Below are 22,668 nucleotides of genomic sequence, written 5' to 3'. Positions count from 1 at the left end.
ATTCTTAAGTGATTAATATTGCTTAAATGTTCTCTAAAAAGTCCTCCCAAAGTATAAAACCAGTTAACTGTCCTTAATAGTATATTATTTAGCTTTTGATATTTGTATTTGTAAAAATGGGAATTTAAATGATTTCTAAAAGAAATTTAGTTTAGGAAATTAAATACAATTTCTATTTTTAAATGTAAGCAAAATTTTGTTACTGGAGCAAATTAGAGGAAATGGCCCAAATAAGATGGATGGAAATAGATTTTAGAAGGGTTTCTTTACTGGAAATACATACACACAATATTGGTTAATGAATTAATAAAAGCTGATTAGGAAATGTGAAATAATTTATTAATAGACCTGTGAGTTTTATTATAACTCATTTAGTTACAAAAAAATTCTCAAGGGGATTGTCTGTACAGTCCCTTATCCAAAATGCTTGGGACCAGAAGTGTTTCAGATTTCAGAATATTTATATTATGTATTTATCATTTGAGTATCCCGAATATGGAAATTTCACTGGAAATCACTGGAGCATTTCTTTTGACCATCATGTTGATACTCAAAAACTTTCAGATTTGGGGGCATTTCACATTTTGGATTTTTGCAGGATATTCAACCTGTATATTTTAATTTTTTTCTAGTGTACTGATATTTTACATTTCTTTTTAAAATATAAAGTACATTAAATCCACAATGAAGTGTATAAGACATAACAATTCCCTGTGAATCTGCTTCTTAGATTGCATATCTTAATTTTTTGGTTTCTTCCAGTTTCTTTTTTCCCCCAGAAAACTTTTTACTTTCCTTTTCTCCCTTCCCTCCCCTCCCCTCCCCTCCTGTCCCCACCTATCTTTTTGATGGAGTTTCACTCTTGTTGCCCAGGTGGGAGTGCAATGGCATGATCTTGGCTCATCACAACCTCTGCCTCCCAGGTTCAAATGATTCTCCTGCCTCAGCCTCCCAAGTAGCTGGGGTTACAGGCATGCTCCACTATGCCTGGGTAATTTTTGTATTTTTAGTAGAGATAGGGTTTCTCCATGTTGGTCAGGCTAGTCTCGAACTCCTTCCACCTTGGCCTCCCAAAGTGCTAGAATTACAAGCGTGAGCCACTGTGCCTGGCCAACTTTTTACTTTTCTACATGCAGTCATCATCTACTGAGTTAGTACATTGGTGCTCATATTCCATGCATTGTTACCTAGTAACCTAGTTTATATTATACTATCACTTTGTCATTCACAATTTTTTTCTTTTTTAAATAAGCTTCCTCAGGTTGAAATGTTATTCATAAATTTTGATGCTAAATTTTAACAAGGGGAATAAATACTTTAAATAAAAATATTATGAAGTCGTCAGCCTTTGAGTATTAGAAATAGTTTGGCAGCTATTCATAGTGGTTTCAAAACTTTTTTTTAAAAAAAATTATTAATTTTTTAGTATAAAATTAGTTTTTATTTTTAGCTAAAAACAAATGCGTAACAACTTTCCAAAATCAAAACTAAAGACAAATACTTAGAAAAAAAGGGTAGAAACATATTTTTCATTCCCTGGAGAAACAGTAAGGCAGACGTTCTAACGAGCTTGGTTTTTTCCACAGGACTAGTCAATGCAAACAGTCTCTCTCCAGCCTTTTTTTCTATGTCAGTTTTATCTACCTGGCAGGAAAAACTAAAAGAAACCCCAAAAGAACCCCTCCTCACAAACACAACACAAGACAAAGGACTCGAAAAGTTGGGGAAAACTTTTTAACACATCAAAGATCATTTTAGTGTTTAATTCCTCTCCTTGGGTATCTTAGCCAATTTGACCTGCTATACAGAGCACCTTAGACTGGGTAACTTAAATATTCTTAGACAAGAAACAATTATTTCTCACAGTTCTGGAGGCTTGGAGTCTGAGATCAGTGTGTTAATATGGTTGGGGTTTTGGTGAAGGCCCTCTTCTTGGTTTTATAGATGGCACCTTCTTAATATCTTCACCTGGGGGAAAGCAGAGAGAGAAAGCAAGCAAACCCTTTCATATCTTTTTATAAGAGCACTAATCCCATCATGCAGCTCCACCCTCATGACCTAATTACTCCCCAAAGGCCCCACCTTCTAATACCATTGCATTGGGGCTTAGGATTTCAATAGATGGATTTTGAGAGGGACACAGACATTCACTCCATATCACTGGGAAAGTGGGTTAGTGCAATGCTGCTACCTCTTAAGAGTTAATGAATTTCTTTGTCATCAGTTAGTACTAACTGATCATTGACATCTTGTTTTTTTTATTCTTGCAACTGTGGAAGCTAATCATGTGCTAATTTTTAAAATTTCTCTTCATCTGTTCTTTATATATACTTGCATATTTATTTAATTGATACACCAATAATTTCTGTTTTATGCAGTTACACATTTGTTTTTGTTTAAAACAATTTCTTCAGCTGCAGTTTTAATAAATAATATTAATGGAAGGCAACTATGTTTTTATGTAAAATATACTTGTTGACAACCATTTAGCAATTTTCTTTTTCTTTCAAACCTTTAACTAACTAGAGGCACTAGCCCATGGGATCAGGGTCTTTAACTTTCACACATTATTAGATTATTGGCTTTTTCATATATAAGCCACTTGAGGGATTACTGGTCATACTAATTTTTATGTTTCCCTAAGTGTCCCATTCTATTGTGTTCCAACCCATGCCTACTACGGTGGCTGTACCTGTTAGGTTCTCAGTGAATATTCTTTATAGATTCTTATGAATGAGCTTGGGAATAATTTGAGATTACAGTCTATAAAAATAGATACCTTAAGGGTTGGAGGTTTTAATTTTTTTCTTTTTGAGATAGAATCTCGGTCTGTCACCCAGGCCAGACTGTAGTGATGCTATCACAGTTCACTCCAGCCTTGACCGCCTGGGCTCAAACAATTCTCCCATCTTGACCTCCTAAGTAGGTGGGATCCCAGGTGCACATCACCGTGCCTGGCTAATTTTTTTATTTGTAGAGATGAAGTCTCTATGTTGGCCAGGCTGGTCTTAAACTCCTGGGCTCAAGCAATCCTCCTGCTTTGGCCTCCCAAAGTGCTGAGATTACAGGAATGAGCCACTGTGCCCAGCGATGTTACAGATTTTGGAGACACCAGCAAGTCTTCTAATTAAATCCAAGAAAGTGGATACAAACACTTACAGATAGTATGGAGTGAAGGGAAAAAAAGAGGGCCTAAGAAAGAGGTTTAGGGAACCTCAACATTTAATGTTACAAACAAAATAAAAGGTGACAAAGTATATTGAATAATAATATCTAGAGGGTGTAGAAGTAATCCAATGATGTGAAAAAATCCCAGGCAAGTTTTTTTCAGGGAGGAAATGGTCAAGTGTTAAATTTGTTAATAAGAATTTAAAAGTATGCAGTTATGTCTCTGTGCTATAAAAGGACTAATCCAAATGGACACAGCCTTTGGTGGACACAGCCTTTGATCAAGTACTATGAGAGAATACTTTGAGAACCCTTTCCCTAAAAGTCATTTACTCGAAGTGTCCCATTGGGGGTTGTAACTGTTCAGTTGGCCCTTTCTCCATCTCCTTTTCATTATTCAACTATCAGTGAGGGTTTAGACATAAGGAACTCTTAACATTTTCCTGTTTCCTATTGTATTTGAGATGATTGAATACATTTAAGTGCATTTAAACTGAAATGCAGTTCACACAGTGGCATAACTTGCAAAGGACTGTAATAGCAGATGATTATATTCTTAGTTTTTTTAGACTACTTAGCTGTAGCAATTAAATTTTATTTTCTAGTGCCAACATAAAGAACTTGTTAAAACCAAAGAACTTACTACTTTTATAAATTTGTAATAGTCATTAACTCATAAATATTAAAGCTTAATAGATTTTATTTATAAAGATTTGTTTTATAAGGTAGATTTTCAAATTAAGACATTAAATATCTGTAATCTAAATGTTTTATGAGATATTTTTTCAAACATGCATCCTTGCCATTCTATACCTCTGTGCATAAGTGATGCATAGATAATATTGATAAGTCATATATACCTGCAACTCTCATAAACTAAAGCAGAATTTAACTTAAGAACATTGTTTTATGAAATGAGAATTATTTCAACTTTCAAATACTATATTCATAAAAATAAAAAATTTGACATGCTAATAAGACACTAAAGCCCTTTTTGTATTTATAATTTAATCATATACTGTTCTTATTGGCAATATGGGTAACTTTATAAAGTATGATCTGTTTAAACATTACTGTTTTTATCAAATTGGTTCTCATACAGTCAAGTCTGTGTCTTGAAACTAGAGATAAGTCAAACTTTTGAGTTTTTCTGGTATCATTTTGTCTCATGATGCTAAACAAGTCAAGGTTTAAAACACACAATCAGTGTCAGTATGTGGCCAGGATATTTAATGGGGAATAAAATGGGACTTTTAATATCAAGTAGTCCAGCATAGCACATTAATACTTTATACAGTTTGTCTTCGGTAGATCTTTGTCATATTGGATTTCAGCTTGAGAATAAGCTATCAAACATTTGATATAACATCATGATTATAATTTCTTTTGAAAGACAGGGCCTTGCTGTGTCACCTATGCTGGAGTGCAGTAATGTGATGTTGGCTTACTGCAACCTCAACCTTCTGGGCTCAAGCAGTCCTCCTGCCTCAGTCTCCCAAGTAGCTGGGACTATAGGCATATGCCACCTTGCCCAACTAATTGTTTTGATTTTTAGTAGAGACGAGGTCTCACTATGTTGTCCAGGCTAGTAGTAGTATGATTATTAAATAATAATAATTATTATTATTTTATTTGAGATAGAGTCTTGTTCTGTTACCCAAGCTGGAGTGCAGTGGTGTAGCCCTGACTTCCTGGGCTCCAGTGATTCTCCCACCTCAGCCTCCTAAGTAGCTAGGACTACAGGTGCATGCCATCATGCCTGGATAATTTTTTTAATATCTTGTAGAGATAGGGTCTCACTGTTGCCCAGACTAGTCTCAAACTCCTGGGCTCTAGCAGTCATCCCGCCTCAACTTCCCAAAGTACTGAGATTATAGGTGTGAACAACTGCATGTCACCTGAGATATTTTTGAATTAAGAAAAACTTAGACATGGGTAAAGATTGGTATTCATATAACCCAGAATTGAATTTTCACTAACATCTTCTTTATAGCTTTTTTTAAAGCTCTTAAAATCTTATAATTAAATTGGTTTTGAAATCAGGCTTTCCTAAGTGTAAGAAACTGCATTCAGGAGACTTGAGTATGTTCTTGTGACTTTCTGTTTTCCTTAAGTCAAAAAGAGAAAAAAACTTTCCTTTTTTTGAAGTTAGGAATGGAGGGCTCAATTTGAATGATCAATGCTCTTTTTCATTCTTGAGAGAACAACTATGAAAGCTTTAGCTAAGAAAATTTTAGACTTGAATGATGCTAGATTAACCAGCATTTATTGGAATTTGTATAGTTCTCATTTGAAAACTTAATATTCTATTCATTTATCTTTTTTTAGGGTTGTAGATCTCTGTAGAAATGTAAAAGAAAGAATAACAAGGGAATGCAAAGAGAAGGGTGTTCAGTTTGCTCCTTTTTCTACATGCAGGTGAGTTTTAAAAATTGTTCTTATATTTTCTATTCTGAAAAAAATGTTTTGTTTTGTTTTTTAATCAATGGGGGAAATACAGTTTTCCATCTGAGGAAAATCTTCAGTCTATTACATTTGGCCAGCTTACCTAACCTTCACTTAGCACCTTGTTAGGATTGTACCACTGGAATTTTACAGCAATCCTGAGCCTCTTAGGAGTAGGACACCCTTTTTTGAGTAAGCCTTCCTCCCTATCTGGGTGGCATGGCAGTGAAGAGCAAGGTGTCTGAACTCCTGGAAAAAGAGGAGGACTCCTCTACTGACTGAAACTACAAATTATATAGTCAAGAAATTATAAATTATATACATACCCAACATGACTCCGTTTGAAGAGTGAAGGCAGTATTTTGCTCTTTACTAGTAACTTAATCTCTTCAAGCTCTAATATTATCAGTAAAATAGTGGTAGTGATATTTCTTGATGGAACTGTTGTGAAAATGAAATGAGAAAGCATATGAAAAAACTGTTAGGCTCTGAAGGGCTCTGTAAATGCTGTGGTATTGTTGTGACATAATTACATTAAGCTTGAGGTAGATAATTCATACTAGTATTAGTAAGGAAAATTTGTATATTTGCCTTTCCTTTCCAATGACAAGTCCTCATTAAGTCATTTAATTGTTAAGCTTACTTGCTCCTTAAAGCCATTGCATATATTTGTTTTGCAAGACTATAAATATTTCTGTACTCTTTAAACTGGTAATTTTGTGTGTGGGTTTTTTGTTTTGTTTTGTTTTGTCTTTTCTCTATCTTTTCCATTGTCTTATTTTGTACTTTCCTACTACTACTGTTGTGTTTCTTAGTTTTCCTTATTGTTCCCATTGGGAAGAGATACCCTTTAGAGTTTGCTAAATTGTGCTTCTGCAAGGTAAGAAAGTAAAATTAACATGAAATCTGAGGAAAGCATCTTTCTTACAACGTTAAATGTTCATTTCAATCAAAAGACTCTCCTTAAAGTAGTTATTTCTGCTTCTGTGTGGGAGAGACTGTCCAGGTTTACCCAACCTTGCAGAAAGTACTAAGTCAAGTCTGTGTATTAACATGATTTAGAATAAGTACACTGAGGATGGGATCAGAGATTATAAAAGCTGAAAAAAATAGATTTTAGAGATTATTTGCTAGGCATTTGAGATAAAAAGAGGTCTTGTTCTGTGTAGTAAAAAGCCTACAATGGGATAAAGCTAATGTTGGCATGCTGGGTGTAAGAATGTCATGTTACTTTTAATTTATTTTAAATTTTGGGGTATCTTTCACAATGTACCTTTTATCTTAAAGTCCTTAAAATCTAAGGAAAAATTTTTGTGTTTATATTATCAACCCAAACTGATGCTTCATTTTTCTCTTGATGATCCAGTCTTTTAGCAGTCAGTCAGGCCACTTTTATTATAATCCTGAAAACAAATCAAACACAATAATCCAAAAGCTATTTGTTTCATTTTAGATAATCAAATCTATTCTTGTATAGTCGAGAAATTTTTACTCCTTTGTTTTGTCAAATGGTAACTTAATAGATTTACCCTTCACCCTTCTTCCTTCTTCCCCAAGTTCCTGTTCAACATCTCTTAAGAACCCCACCCCTGCTGTAACATTGTGAAACTATCGTGATAAACCACTACCCATGGGAAATGATTAGGAAATAAAATACTCTGCCTTAGGGCAAATTCTGTAATTACACTTAGATCTAGGTTCTGCAGAATGTATTCATGAGGCCTAAGAATCTTCATTCTATATTATAGATAGGTAGAATTGGTATATTTAGACTGAATTGGCCATGTGTCATATTTATTAAGTAGCTGTTTTAAGAATGGTTTTCCTGTAAAAGCTTATATGTTCAGTTTTTGTGACCATCTTATAAAACCAGTTAGAATATGCAAAGCCTCCTTATTTGAATGGCTTTGATCAATAAGAGTTAAGTTATGGCTCACACTTGATTAACATTTAATCAGAGATGGATTTCAGTTTAGTTTGATTTGGCTAAGGAGATTATTCTACGTTGAATATGTGAGATGTATTTTTTAAACCAGTTTTTTTTTATCAGGTGCTATGCTCACTACCTGGATGATAGGATCCCTTACTCCAGACCTCATTAACACACAATATTCCGATGTAACAAACATGCACATGGACCACCTGTATCTAAAATCAGAGTTGAAATAACATTTTACAAAGCTGTTTCCAAGTTATTTAAAAATAATTTTAGATCTATTTAAAATCAAGGATCCTAAAAAAAATAACTCAGGTGTAAGGTATATTTATTGAGTTCATTTATCTCATTTTTGTCCATTAAAATGTATTTTGTACATTGGAATAGAAATTCCAGTCCTAACTTTTCTGAAGAAATTATATGGGAAATAATTGCTGGTCAGTGAGTCTAATACAAATAAAGCACTCCAAAAACTATAAAGCACAAACTTTTTTTTTTAATTAAAGAATAATGTAGTGACTTTGACAACCACACTAGTGCTTGTCCAGTTGATTTTGGTAGAAGTTTGTGTTTAAGTGTCTTAAATGATAGAATTGATCTATTGTAAAAGGCGTTAGGTCTAAGTCACTTTCTGAAATTTACCCAAATAGAGGTATTCCAGAAGGTATTTGGACTTGTCTGAGATACTAATCAATCAGGCTTATCAAGCTTTGTTATGACTTCAGTGATCGTTCCTCTACCGAAAACTGAACTGTGTAATATACAGATCCTAGATTTGTTGAAAGGTGATAATTAACGCTCTATTAATATTTAGTTACATCTATTTATAAATGTTAGTGATTATCTTATTAGTGATATATATTTTACTAATTTCTACAAATTCATTTCATTCATTTATCCTTCACACTTTATTTGAATTTGGTTATTCTTAATGATAGTGCCCTTGTAGTTAAAATGGTTTTCCGGTGTTTCTTAAGCTTTGTATATCTGGTACTTAAAATGTAAATATTCAAGAGATCTTTTTTTATGAGGGTGAATTAACACTAGGAGAGAAAAACACAGCTGGCAAATTGACAGTAGCATTGTTAAACAGTTCATTTCTTCTTTTCTGAGGCACCTAACATTTGGCCTAAAAGGCAATTAAAATTGTAGATAGATTCTATTTGTATTGTGTAGTAAACAGGGTATTTCCTCTGCATTTGCTCCTTCTGTTAAATTAAATTCTTTGTGGGAACCTCTGTAAATTGCATATGGAGACTTGACTAATATTACCTTACCTCCCTTTTAAATGCGTTCCTAATTGCATTTTGAAAAGTCAGATATCTATTATATATATGATTTAATAATCTAACATTCTTGATATCTTCTGTATACAGACATTCAACATGTACAAATTTGGGGTCACAGGCAGTATTTTAAGACTGTGTCACTGCATTTGGCGCAGTCATCCTATTTGTTTCCCAAATGCTTACTAATTATTAATGTAAACTTAGTAAAGATGCTATATTGTACTCAGTCTAATTGTATTTGGTATTTGGGCATTTCTCCCTTTTCTTAGTTTTTAGTTCTCATACTTATTTCTTTTATCTTTGAGGGAGTTTGTAAAACTTAACTGATAATCACATTTCATCTGGTCTGTTTAGAGGCTGACTTTAACTGCAGTATACTTAGTTATATATATATATTTTAATCCCTCTTAAGGGAGATGGGCCAATTCGAGAAACATTTATATTGCTTTTAAATTTCTAATTTTGGGGGAGGTGTAACTAGACTTACAAAAAAAAATAGTATTGTACAAATAGCTCCTGGGTACCTTTTACTCATCTTCCTCAAATGCTGACATTAGAAGCAAATGCTTGTTCCTTGGTGTCAAAAAGAAGAACTAGCTCTTGAAGAATTTTCTGAGCAAGGCAATTTTACTTTCTGCAGAAAGCATGCTTCTTGGAAGCCTGATTGTCACGAGAGCACATTGAACAAAGAAAAGCAGAGATTTTTATCCCTGATGCATTGGGTCCTTACTGCTGTGTCCTATCTCCATTGGCTGGAGCTGACCTGCACAATCTAGCCTGATCCTGATTGGCTGAAAACTTAAAATTTTCCTAAATAGGTAAACGTGTGATGGAGGACAAAGAACAGAAGGATGTTGTTTATGGGAAACTAGGAGAATAATAACATTTCCAAATAAGGAAGAGGCATAGGCTGTAAGCCAGGAAATGCCTTGGACATGTCTGAGCAGGCTATAGGCCAGAACAAATAACTTGGTTGAAGTACAAGGACATAGAATGTACTTATTTCCTTACTACATTTAACAGCTACATAGAGCTTAACAAAGAGTTATTAGCAAAAAGCAAGGAAGCTTCAAGGAAGTTAGTTTTTAAAAGAAAATATTATTTCCAATATTTATTATTTATTCTTTCACAAAAGCAGAAACTTTGAAGAGGAACTTTTTACTTTTCACACTGATAACTCACATAATTATAGTATGACTATCAAAACCAAAAAATGTGTTGTTTCAATATTTTTACCTAACTCACAAACCTTTCTTTATCATTTGTCCCACTGATATCTTTATCTTTCATAACCTTTATACATTTGAAGACTACTGGTCAGTTACCTTGTAAAATATCTCTCAGTTTAGGTTTATCTGATGTTTTCTTGTGATCAAATTCAAGTTACAGGTTTGGCAAGATTACCACAGAAGCGGTAGTGACGTGCTCTTCTTGGTGGATTAAATCAGGAGAATTATGATATTTATTAAGTCTCATTATTGGTGATGTTAACTTAGACTACTTGGTTAGGATGGTACCTGCCAGGTTTCTCCACTCTATAATTACCATTTTTTCTCATTATACTTGAAAAATATATAGGCTGAGCATGGTGGCTCATGCCTGTTATCCCAGCACTTTGGGAGGCTAAGGGAGGCAATCACCTGAGGTGTGGAGTTCAAGACCAGCCTGCCCAACATGGTGAAACCCCATCTCTACTAAAAATAGAAAAATTAGCTGGGTGTAGTGGTGCATGCCTGTAGTCCCAGCTATTGGGGAGACTGAGGCAGGAGAACTGCGTGAACCTCAGAGGCAGAAGTTACAGTGAGCTGAGATCACATCACTGCACCATAGCCTGGGCAACAAGAGCAAAACTGTGTCTTAAAAAAAAATCTTATGGGGAGAAACTTTGAGACTGTGATACAAATATCCTGTTTCATCCTGTTTCTTAGTTTCTTACGCCATCTCCTAGTCGCATCAATCTCCTACTGTGGATTCTTGATTACAACAGTTATTACTGTGATACTTGCAAATGGTAATTTTCTATTTTAATCATTCATTTTACATTTATCAATTGGAATTCGCTGTGAAGAACAGCTTTCTTCTCCCCTCCTTTTCTGCCTGCCCTCCACCCCCACTCCCTGCCACTATCTATCTATTTATCAGCCTATCCATAGGGACTCATAGGCATTTTTTCTCTGGAATGTAGCCATTATTGTCATTATTCACTTTGTTGCTCAGATTTTCCCAGCATGGCTATTGAGAGCTCTTTTAAGTTGGCTTCTGTGTCCTATTGACCTGGGAAAGTAGTTTTTAAAGAGGAAGAAAAAGGGCATACATGCTTAGGAAGAGTCAGTGATTGAGGTAGGGTGAGTAGCATGTGAGAAGATATAAGGCCTAGGGAGAGAGAAAAGCAGGTCTGTGTGCCACAGAGGACCTGTGTTCTGTAGAGTTGGTGCTGGGTAAAGGTATGTCTCCTCAAGCTTTCACAGCAGTGACAGCCATTGGTCCTTTGATCTTGGTTTCTTCCTCAAGTTCTTTGATTTTTCTTATTCCTGATATCAGAATTGTGGTTATTTTCAGCTCATTTTCCCCTGCTTTGTTCCCTTAATCTTTTTGTCCATATAGTTCCTCTAATCATGAATGTCTAGCTTTCTTACTCCTCTGTTATCTCCTGGTTGATTTCTCCTATGCCTTCATAATATTGGCATTTGTTTTTCCTGGAACAATATCTTACATTTTTTGTCAGTCTCCATTTAGGTATGCCTTTCTAGAACATTTTTCCCAGTCCGACCTACCCAATTTTCTTGTTCTTTGTATAGACTGATTTTAAGCTGCATAAGATAATTGATGGTGTCTGTATTTATGTTCTCTCTGTCAAAGTGTCTGGTATATTATCAGATAGCTTATTAAACTGAACCCAGAATTATCAGCATTCTTTAATCTTGTTTGTTGTTCTGTATCCTTAGACTATATTATGTTTTGGCTATGCAGAGCTTAGAAGAGTTTCTTCTAGTGCATTTAAATTATCTGTGTAGAAAAAAATATTAATGATTTTTATTTTGTTGTCATTTATTTTTAAAGTTATAGCCAGGGCCGGGTGCGGTGGCTCACGCCTGTAATCCCAGCACTTTGGGAGGCCGAGGCGGGTGGATCACGAGGTCAAGAGATCGAGACCATCCTGGTCAACACGGTGAAATCCCGTCTCTACTAAAACTACAAAAAATCAGCTGGGCATGGTGGCGCGTGCCTGTAATCCCAGCTACTTGGGAGGCTGAGGCAGGAGAATTGCTTGAACCCAGGAGACGGAGGTTGCGGTGAGCCGAGATCGCGCCATTGCACTCCAGCCTGGGTAACAAGAGCGAAACTCCGTCTCAAAAAAAAAAAAAGAAAAAAGAAAAAGTTATAGCCAGAACTAAACAGTGTCTTTGTATTGGTCTCAACTGCAGCGATTGGCTTTTTTTCTACCCAAAATCTTTAAGTCTATTGAGCCAGGAGAATCCAAACAAATGAAGTATTTATAGTATAGAAGCCAGAGTGTTACAGGAAAGGAGGTCCTGGAAAGATCTAGACCTCAAAAAAGGGTTCTTGGATTTTGCACAAGAAAGAATTCAGAGCAAGTTTGCAGTGCAAAGTGAAAGCAAATTTGTTAAAAAAGTAAAAGTAAAAAAGAATGGCTGCTGATTGCCCATTTTTATGGTTATTTCTTGATATGCTAAATAAGGTGTGGATTATTCATGCCTCCCCTTTTTAGACAATATAGGGTAACTTCCTGATGTTGTCATGGCATTTGCAAACTGTCATGGCACTGATGGGAGTATAGATACAGCAGTGAGGATGACCAGAGGTCATTCTCGTGGCAATCTTGGTTTTGGTGGGATTTAGCTGGCTTCTTTACTGCAAGGCCTTTATGACCTGCATCTTGTGCTGACCTCCTGTCTTGTGCTGTGACTTAGAATGGCTTAACCGCCTGGGATTGCCGCCCAGTAGGTAGGTTTCAGCATCATTTTACCCAGCTCCTACTTAAGATGGAGTTGCTCTGGTTCACATGCCTCTGACAAGAGGACTTAATGTATTTTGAAGAGATTATAGTTTGCCCACATTTTATCAATATAGATTTTTTAAATAATGAAAATTGATTTTAGTCAGTGTTGGCATGTCCATGAGTATTCTATGCATTTCATGTTCCTATTCTCAGCAGTGATGGAGCCAATGAAAGGAACCAAGTTTCTTGTTTCAAGTTTAATTTTGCCTTTTTCAAGGGGCAGATGTTTTATATCACATCTGTTTACTGTGGCAGTACAAAATATAGTTTTCACTTGCACATATGGACCTCATTGTGTGGTCCTTTGGAAGGAAAACACCCTCTTGAAAAATAATGGAGTTGTACTATTTGTAGTATGGAAGATATGTATATTTTTCAGTAATTTTGTTAAATGTTATTTTGATTATGTAATTTAAAGCAATGAATACTCATACTTACCTGACTACATATATTGTTTTCACACATGCTGCTGATAGCTCTCATTACTTCTAGATAACAAAGCAATAAAATCAGTGAAAATGGCATTTCATCATAAAATGCTGATACAATGTGTAAAAGATTTTTGGTTATTTCCCAATAGAAGTTTTAGTAACATGGGACAGACATGAGAAAGTTTGACTGTGTACCTGTAATATTGACTAAATTGGTACTTCAGTGGAGGTAAAATTCTTGTTTTGCACTGCATCGTCCATTCACCTGTTTTGGTGACAACTCTAAAGCAAGCCAATGTGTATTCCTTCCGTGGAGTAGGAGGCTGGGAAGAAACTGAGGTTATAGCTTAAACTAATTATTTGGATGGTCTTGCCTTTAAGTTTCTAGATGTTAAATCTGATTTCACTTAACTTAAAGCCCCTGTGGTGATTTTGTTTGTTTTTTAGGGTGACGCAGACTTATGATGCAGGTGCATGTATCTACTTCTATTTTGCCTTTAACTACAGGGGAATTAGTGACCCACTGACCGTGTTTGAACAAACTGAGGTAATTTTGCATACATGCCTATAGCTTTTACATCTATTGATTAATTTCAGTAAATTTTACTGTCAATTTATGAATTTTAATTTGAGTCTCTTTAATTACACATGGTTTGCCTAGCTGTTAGCCCTTAGAAATGAAAAGCATATTTGTTGCCCTGGCTTATGGACTAAATTGTGAATCTAAAATTAAAGTACTGTACACCTAATCTGTGATTCTTTGGTTGTTGTAGTACATAATAGCTGATTAAATAACAATTAGGAATTCGTATGACTATATAGGAATCCTAGATATCACTTTCACAGCCCACTCATTTCTACATGGTAGTTGCTATTGAGGTCAGCAGCCCTAATGCTCTTGGTCTGTGTTATTGTGTTATTCTAGATTTGTAATATTTTTTATATGCTACAGCTGTGAGTGGGTGCTTTGGGTTCATTAGCTAGCAGTTTCTATTACATTTCTTAAAGGGTGTCAAACTGTTTATTGTTATAAAGCCTTCTCTTGATAGCCAGTATTTCTCATTATGAGTATGCCTAGAGTTAAACAGACTAGAGTCTGGAGGGTCCTGTAGGAAGCTGAGGTTTCTTAAAAATTCAGGTGTCCTACTGTTTTAACTGCATTGCACACCTGCCAAAGCTAATTTCAGTAGCATACCTTTAGACCCAAACTATAGAAAGGATTTGGTTGGCTTCCTCCTATCCTCCTCTGCTTTTTTTTTTAAGCAGATTTTTGAAGTATAATTCGAATACAGTAAGTTATATATATATATATATATATGGCGTGTACAATTTTGACATATGTATACACCTGTGAAACCATTACCCCAATCAGAATAATATTCATCATTCCCAAAAGTCTGAGCACTTTTTCATCACTTTAGCCTTTCACTGCTTCAGTGTTGCCCCAGCATTCCTTCTGTACAGTACCACAGAGTGAAATTGTTCCTTCTTTATTAGTCCAAACTGCCTGTCTCTAAGTGCTACTGATTTCAAGTAGTTATTGCTTTATGTAAAGTAATTTGTTAGAGGATATAAGTTCTTAGAGCAGGGGATAGCATATGTACGATTCATTTGGAAAACCCTAAGTAGTAAGGGTTTTTTGGAGTGAAGTCTTGCTCTGTTGCCCAGGCTGGAGTCCAGTGTCATGATCCTGGCTCACTGCAGCCTCTGCCTCCGGGTTCAAGCAATTCTCCTGTCTCAGCCTCCTGAGTAACTGGGATTACAGGCGTGCACCAACATACCCAGCTGATTTTTTGTATTTTTAGTAGAGACGGGGTTTTCACCATTTTGGCCAGGCTGGTCTCAAACTCCTGACCTCAAATGACCCACTTACTTTGGCCTCCCAAAGTGCTGGGATTACAGGCGTGTGCCACCATGCCCAGCTGAGGGGTCTTATAGATTACTTTGCAGTGGGGTGTGGTCCGTCTATCCCACCTGTGTCCTCTCCTACCCTGGCCTAACTCCTGAGTAATTCTGAGAGGCCGAAGGTACTATAGATATTTTACCTCGTAGCCATTATAAATTCACGAATCATTAGGAACTGAGGTAGTTCCAGTTTCTATCATTCTTTTTTACTCTGGTCTTTAGTCATTCTATATTTTGTTACAAGTGTTTATCTTTTCTAACCTGTGTGCTCTATAAGGAGCTTGGTTAGGACCTTACGTATTAGGGTAAATCAAGGTCTTTCTTTTCACTCTTAGGTATCCATAAGACTGAAAAGTAATTTTTCCCAAGTCATTGACCTAAAAAATGTTCTTCATAAAGGCATTTATGGTTGAATTCTAATAGGTTTAATAACGACCTTAATGGCTTTAAAACTCTGTGCCTACTGTATGATATTAGGCAAACGATTTAACTTATCTTAGCCTTATTTTAGCTGGGAAATGGGAGTACTTGTAGTTATTTCATAAAGCTATAGTGAAAATAAATGAGATACTGCAGGCAAATTACTTAGAATGTTTCTGGTACATTTATAGAAAGCAGTCAGTAAATGTTAAGTCACTTTGTTGGTATAATGAGATGTTGATTACTAAGTAGAATCTGACTCTACATTTACAACTTTGCATTTATTAATATTATTAACAACTTAGTGTGCTGAATGGTCATTTTGCCTTTTTTTCCTAGAATTTCAAAGTGATCTTTATAGACATGTGACTATTCACTAGAAAAAAAGCTTGTAAGGATAGACTACATATTTAATTGCTTTTTAAACACTTTAACCAAAAGAGAGGAAAATTGGGTTTCTAGTTTATTATTTAACCCAGGAAACATGTGCCTCCTTTGGGAGTTGGGTCCTTTTCTTTCACTGCAAAATGAAATCTAAGTAGAAACAATTTATTGTGTTGTTTCCAAATACAGGCAGCTGCTAGAGAAGAAATCCTTGCTAATGGAGGAAGCCTGTCACATCACCATGGAGGTATTCTTTTTTGGGAGTAGAATTTCTAATATTCTTACTTAAAAAAAAATATTCGTTTCAGTAAAATGCTGGGGAAAGTCATGATATGAATAATTTGAGAATACTTGAGATTTCTTTAAAGTTTTTATGTTTTTGAAATAGCTGTTATTGAGGTAGGTAGTTAGGTTGTAGTAGTAGCCACCAGAAGCTGACTTTGACAAGCCTGCCTAGAGATGGAGCCCAGCCAGTTTTCTGAGGTCTCAGGCACCTCATGTCATCAGAGAATAGCCCAGCTTGCCTGGGAGGTACTTGACCCTTACAGCAAACGTTTTTAAAGGATGAGAGGGAAGAAAACCTACATAAATGTTTTTCAGCCACTGTTGGAATGTAGCTGGTCATCAGTTATACAATATATTGAAGAGCTGTTTGTTTTGCCCACCCAAAGCTCAGCAAATTAATCAAGACAGGATATGAGAAAAATCTTTTTTCAAGGCTTTAATGCTGTTTTGTTATTACTTGGTGATCATTTTGCTAAGTGTTGTCAGAATTTATCATATCACCAATAAAAATTATTATGATATGTCTATCTTTGTTACTAGCAGGCTCATGAAAATAATGAAGCAACCCTTTAAAACTTAAACAATGGCCATTCTGTCATTAAAGTGGTAATTTTTAAGGTTATCCGCTTGTTCTGTAGAATAGAAATTTGTTGTTAATATATCCCTCAATATAATTTGATACCCAGGAAAATAGAAATGTGTAGATTTTTAAATAGTTTTTAGGAGGCACAAGGAGAATAAATAACTGGCTAACTTAAAAATCCAATTACTCTGGACTCCTTATATCCTTTTTTTTTTTTGAGACAGAGTCTCGCTGTGTCGCCCAGGCTGGAGTGCAGTGGCACAATCTTGGCTCACTGCAACCTCTGTCTCCCTGGTTCAAGCGATTCTCTTGTCTCAGCCTTCCAAGTAGCTGGGACTACAGGTGCGTACCACCACCCCTGGCTAATTTTTGTGTTTTTAATAGAGACAGGTTTGTTTGAAGAGAACTTAAAATTTTCCCTCTGTAGCCAACAAATTTGCCCTTTGGTATGTGTCAACAGCCAACAGTGTACTTTCTCTTTTAAAGTCAGGAAATGTGGGTTCTGTGTTTATAATGGTAAATATAGTGGAGAAGTGATTCTGCAAGAGAGTGAGAGCAGTTGAATTATATATGTAACAAGGAAATAGAGGCTTAATTGTCTTTAGGTAATTGGTTATTAGATGAGTTGTTTCCTTAATTGTGGGATGATGTTCTCAGTTTACACAAGCTTTATACACTGTCAGAAATTCTCTAGACGTCAGAAATGACAAAATGACTGCAACACTGCAGAAGAAAACCAAATCAAAAGTTTTTTCCTTGGCCAGTGACTTTGCTTCTTTAGGGAATAAGGAAATTCAAGTCCCTCCAATAGTGTTTATTCGTAAGATGTAGAAAATGTAATATGGCAGAACTGCTGATTTTACTTATTCAGACATACCCCAGACGCTGAGAGCTTCTTGGTAGGCTCTAACAGAGTCTGTGTAAACATACTTGAAATAAAATATTCATAAAGCTGTCATTACAGAAAAAAGGAAATATGCACAAATTTGAAATAATAGAATTAAACAACTCTAGTGCAAATCTGTTTGAAACCTGGATTTCATTTGTGAGAGCTATAGTAATAGTTCATTATAGGAATCAATTCACAGAAATAAAAGTTAATATAACAGATAGTTAGAAAATGTTAATTTATAAGATCATGTTCAATTATTGATCACAAAGAAAATAATGCAAATAGCTTCTTGTCTTTTTTTTTTTGGATACAGAGTCTCATTTTATCACCCAGGCTGGAGTGCAGTGGTGCGATCTGAGCTCACTGCAACCACCGCCTCCTGGGTTCAAGTGATTCTCATGCGTCAGCCTCCTGAGTAGCTGGGATTACAGGTGTGTGCCATCACACATGGCTAATTCTTGTATTCTTAGTAGAGATAGGGTTTCACCATATTGGCCAGGCTTGTCTTGAACTCCTGACCTCAGGCAATCTGCCCGCCTCGGCCTTCCAAAGTGCTTGTCCTATTTTTTTTTTTTTAAATGTAAAGTATGCTTAATACCTTTTAATGTTGTATAATCCATACTCCATATTATAAGTATTACTGGTCTACTAGGCAATATGGTTTCAAAGAATGACAGTCCTTCCCGTGAAGAGCCTTATAGTCCAGTAGGATAAAATATTATACAATTTCAAAAGCCACTGATGAAAACTGGTAGGATTATATTATTGCTACTTTAAGGTAAGAGTCTGCCCTTTTCTTTGAAAAGCATTCAAAAGATGACTTTAGTAAACATGTAAGTGCTTTAGATGCTGAAACAGTGAAGAGAAAGGGGATAGAATAAAGGAAAAGAATTAACATTTATAAAGCTGTAAATATTTGCCTAGTTGTTCTGCATACTTAATCTCTTTTAATCCTGCTTAATGCAGTGGAATAGATATTATTCCTATCTTTCACATCAAGATGCTAAGGTTCTGAATATAAAGTAACTGGCCCAAAAATCAGCAATAATTGTTAGTGCCAGAATTTAAATTTGAACTCAGGTCTTCCTGCCTCAGTATCCTTTCCTCTTAATTAAAAGCCTAAAATATCTAGAATGAGTAAAATCTAAAAAGATTGAAAATGACAGGCTTTGAAAAGAGACATGTAATTAATTTTTTTTTTAATGTATGTTGGCTGGCCTCAGTGGCTCATGCCTATAATCCCAACACTTTGAGAGGCTGAGGGGGGTGGATTGCTTGAGCTCAGGAGTTCAAGACCAGTCTGGGCAACACGGCAACACCCTGTATCTACAAAAAATACAGAACTTAGCTGGGCATGGTAGTGTCTACCTGTATGTAATTCCAGCTACTGAGGAGGCTGAGGTAGGAAGATTGCTTGATCCTGGGAAGTCAAGGTTGCAGTGAGCTGTGATTGCACCACTGCACTCCAGCCTGAGTGACAGAGCAAGCCCCTGTCTCAGTCAATCAATAAAAGGAAAAGAAATATTATACATTACTATTTTTCTTTTAAAACACAAAATTTGTTTCTTTAATGTTGACATTGTCTGATTTAGTTACTTGCCCTACTTTAGATGAAACCGCTGAACAGAAGTGAATTAAAATTTTAATTTCCTCATTATAGATATTTTTATTGTTTTCTCAGTTCTTTCCCATAAGTCAGTTTTACTTTCTGGTTGCTTTTATTCTTCTCGATTGTAGGTTCCTAACATGTCAGCAGTATCAGGTAATAAAACAAATGGCAGTCATATGTTACATTAAAACTATGTGTATAATATTTGTGCATTTTTCAGGTTCTAGTTTTATAGGCCTTCTTTTATTGAAGACTCCAAATTTGGTGAAATAATTTATTTTTAGAAATGATTTGCTTTAAGTTGAATCAACAAGGTTTGATGGCATATTAATTTATTTAGAGGTTTTGCCTCATTTAAATAGAAATCTTTTCTGTCTATCCTATTTCTCATATTTTTATTTTCAAAAGTATGACCACATAGAAACAGAGTCTGAACTACTTGGTTTCCTCTAGTGCTTAGAAAAAGAAACCTGATAAGTCTGAATGCAAAACGTACTTTAGGTATGCTGATAAAATGAAGATACTTTCCCTTTTCTAGTTTTTTCTCTTCTAAATTGCTAAATATTGGAGTCTTCCAGGGCTCAGCCCTTAGACCTTCGTTCCTCTATGTTCACTCATTTCTTCGGCGATTATCTCAGTTTCACAATTTAAAAGACCATCTATATGCTGATAACTCCCAGATACCAAAATATATCACCTCTACACCACTATGCACCACTACTCTAGTTCAAATCACTGTCTTCTGCAGTAGCCTCCTAACTGGTCTGTCTTCCTCCACTCTGCCCCTGTACTCTCATTTCTCTTGCTGCTGGATTAATCTGCTAAAAAAATCAGTGGTTTCTTCTCACATTCAGAACAATATACAAACTCCTTGTCATGACCTTCAAGGATATATATTGTATCCCTCTCTCTGTCCTCATCTTTAATTACTTTGTACCTCTAACAGCATTGACCTTGCTATTCCTCAGACATACTAGTCCTTTTTCCCATTCAAGGACTTTGCTGTTTGTTCCCTCTTTTTCTAATGTTATTTCTCTTGTCCTCTCCTTCAGATATTTGCATGGCTCACTTTCTACCATCGTTTAGGTCTCTAATAAAAATGTCACCTTCTTAGAGGGACCTTCCCTGTCTTTCTGCGTAGTTTCTGTATTTCCCATTTGAGTTGAATTCATTGTGGTTAATGACTTTATCTTGTTTGTCACTGTATTTCTCACTCCCTAAACAGCGACTGGCTCCTCTGCATAGTTCTACGTCATAGATGCTCAATGAATATGTTAAGTGAGTGGATAACTGCATGACCAAATAAATGCTCACAGAATTTGAACAGTTTTGCAAATTCTCAAACAGCTCTGAATCTTGCATATTATTCCTTCATATTAGAATAACAGTAGTTGGCTGTGGCTCATACCTGCATTCCAAACACTTTGGGAGGCCCAGGTGGGAGGATTGCTTGAGCCCAGGAGTTTGAGACAGCCTAGGCAACATAGCAAGACTCTATCTCTACAAAAACTAAGAAAAAAAAACTAGCTCAGTGTGGTGGCACATGCCTATAGTCCTAACTGCTTGGGAGGCTGGGACGGGAAGATGGCTTGATCCTGGGAGGTTAATGTTGCAGTGAGCTGGCATTGCACCACTGCATTCCAGCATGGGTGATAGAGTAAGAGCCTGTTTCTTCAAATAAAAAAAAAACAATGACAATAGTCTTATAGTTAATTTAGCTTAACATTTGAGAACTAGGCCTAAATATTGAATAGAGGGTCATAATTAGTTATAGAAAGGCACAGTTTATTCTGTAATATATCTGGAAAAGTATATTAGCAGAGTGAGTTATTCTTTGGAGAAGTAGGGTAAAATAATGTGCATTTTTCTGCAACTCCATACCACTAGCCATTTAGTGTTCTTCCATAGATGCATTAAGTATGTAAGGTTCCATTTAAACTTTGTCTCAAAACCAATATAAATTTGAGTGGCTGATCAACAAGGGTAAATTTGAGTGGCTGATCAATAGAGGGGAAATAATATAGGCTCTGGAATCAAATCTATATCAGACTCCTGGTTTTACACTTAATTTTGTGACCTTAGGGAAATAATTTCTCTGACTTGCACTTTCCTCACCTGCAAAATCAGAATAATCATACCTCCCTCATATGTTTATTGTAAGACTTATCATGATAATGTATGTAAAACATCTAAATGCCTTGCATTTAGTAGGTGCTTAAAAAGCAGTCGTTGTTTTTTTTTTTTTTTCCAATAATAGCAATAAACAGCACCAGGTGGCACTCTGTTGTATATTCTTAACCTCTTAACCACTAAAGAAAGGATTACAATTTATATGAGAAAGATCCATACCTTCAAGGGATATGATTCCACAATAGTTTTAACACTTCATCTATAAATACAGTTGATCTCACTCTATAGGAAAGTTTCTTACAATCAGCATGGAAGAAAAATAATTTTCCTTCACAGTATTGGCTATGAAATTTGCTATAAAAAATGTGATTTTCATAATAGCTTTTCTGTTTAAAGGTAATCATCTAATTTGTATGTTTCAAATGCCTGCTGCTATTCAGTATAGTTTCATAAAGCAGAAACCTTTTCAATGTAAATTTTAAATAATGTTTTTAGTTGCCTTGCTAAACTTATTCAGTACTAGAGCTTTTGAGAGATCACTTATTTTTATGTATAGAAAAGATTTTTCTTGATTTGCACCCTGAACTTAAAACTCAAGTTGAACTCATAGTAGCGTCTTTATTTACTGACCTTCAGGCAGTGTCGTGACACTTTCAGTACCATTTTTGAGCTCCAGAATAAAAGGGCCAGGGTTTGGGAGAATATTGATGCAATTTCTCGTGGAGGGTTTGGCTGTAATTGTGATTAATAACAGTTGCTTTCACTATCTGGAAACAGGCAGGCTGGTTTGTCTGCCTACAATCATGCTGTGATAAATGGAGCTATTTTAACTCTGGATTTGTGTATCAGAGAAAACAGATGTAGTCTGAAACTGGAGGCTATAGGAAGCATAAAGCCTACTTAACTTAATCTTCATAGTGCTTGTTTTTGTAACTGACGAGGTGGTCAGTTTAAATAGCAAAGTTTATGTCAAACATGTATTTAATTTCAATTTATGACTTAAGTTTTTAAGTTGTTCATTTGCTAAAATTATACCTAAGTCCTTGTCAGGAAGTTAAAAACCTTGATTAAGTATAACCAGTCCTAGTTTAAATATTGATGTCTTTTTACCTAACCAAAATTATTCCCTATTATAATTATAGGGCAGCTGCTATTACCTTTTTTTGGTAG

At 35.5% G+C, this 22,668-nt stretch overlaps 1 protein-coding gene across 3 annotated transcripts in view; it reads left to right on the top strand.

Moving 5' to 3' along the window:
- AGPS (alkylglycerone phosphate synthase) overlaps window positions 1-22,668 on the top strand; it is a 139,147-nt gene that overhangs the window by 103,259 nt on the left and 13,220 nt on the right. For all 3 annotated transcript variants that reach the window (XM_032292849.1, XM_032292850.1, XM_032292851.1), the window contains exons 17-19: window positions 5,497-5,586; window positions 13,738-13,837; window positions 16,189-16,246. In XM_032292849.1, coding sequence (XP_032148740.1) covers window positions 5,497-5,586; window positions 13,738-13,837; window positions 16,189-16,246 — 248 coding nt within the window. The remainder of the gene's footprint in view (window positions 1-5,496; window positions 5,587-13,737; window positions 13,838-16,188; window positions 16,247-22,668) is intronic.

This window comes from Sapajus apella, unplaced genomic scaffold, assembly GCF_009761245.1.
Source record: "Sapajus apella isolate SASKATOON/1434 unplaced genomic scaffold, GSC_monkey_1.0 scaffold28, whole genome shotgun sequence".
Taxonomy (NCBI): Eukaryota; Metazoa; Chordata; class Mammalia; order Primates; family Cebidae; genus Sapajus; species Sapajus apella.
The sequence above is the reverse complement of the archived record's forward strand: the minus strand, read 5'-3'. Positions and strand labels throughout refer to the sequence as shown.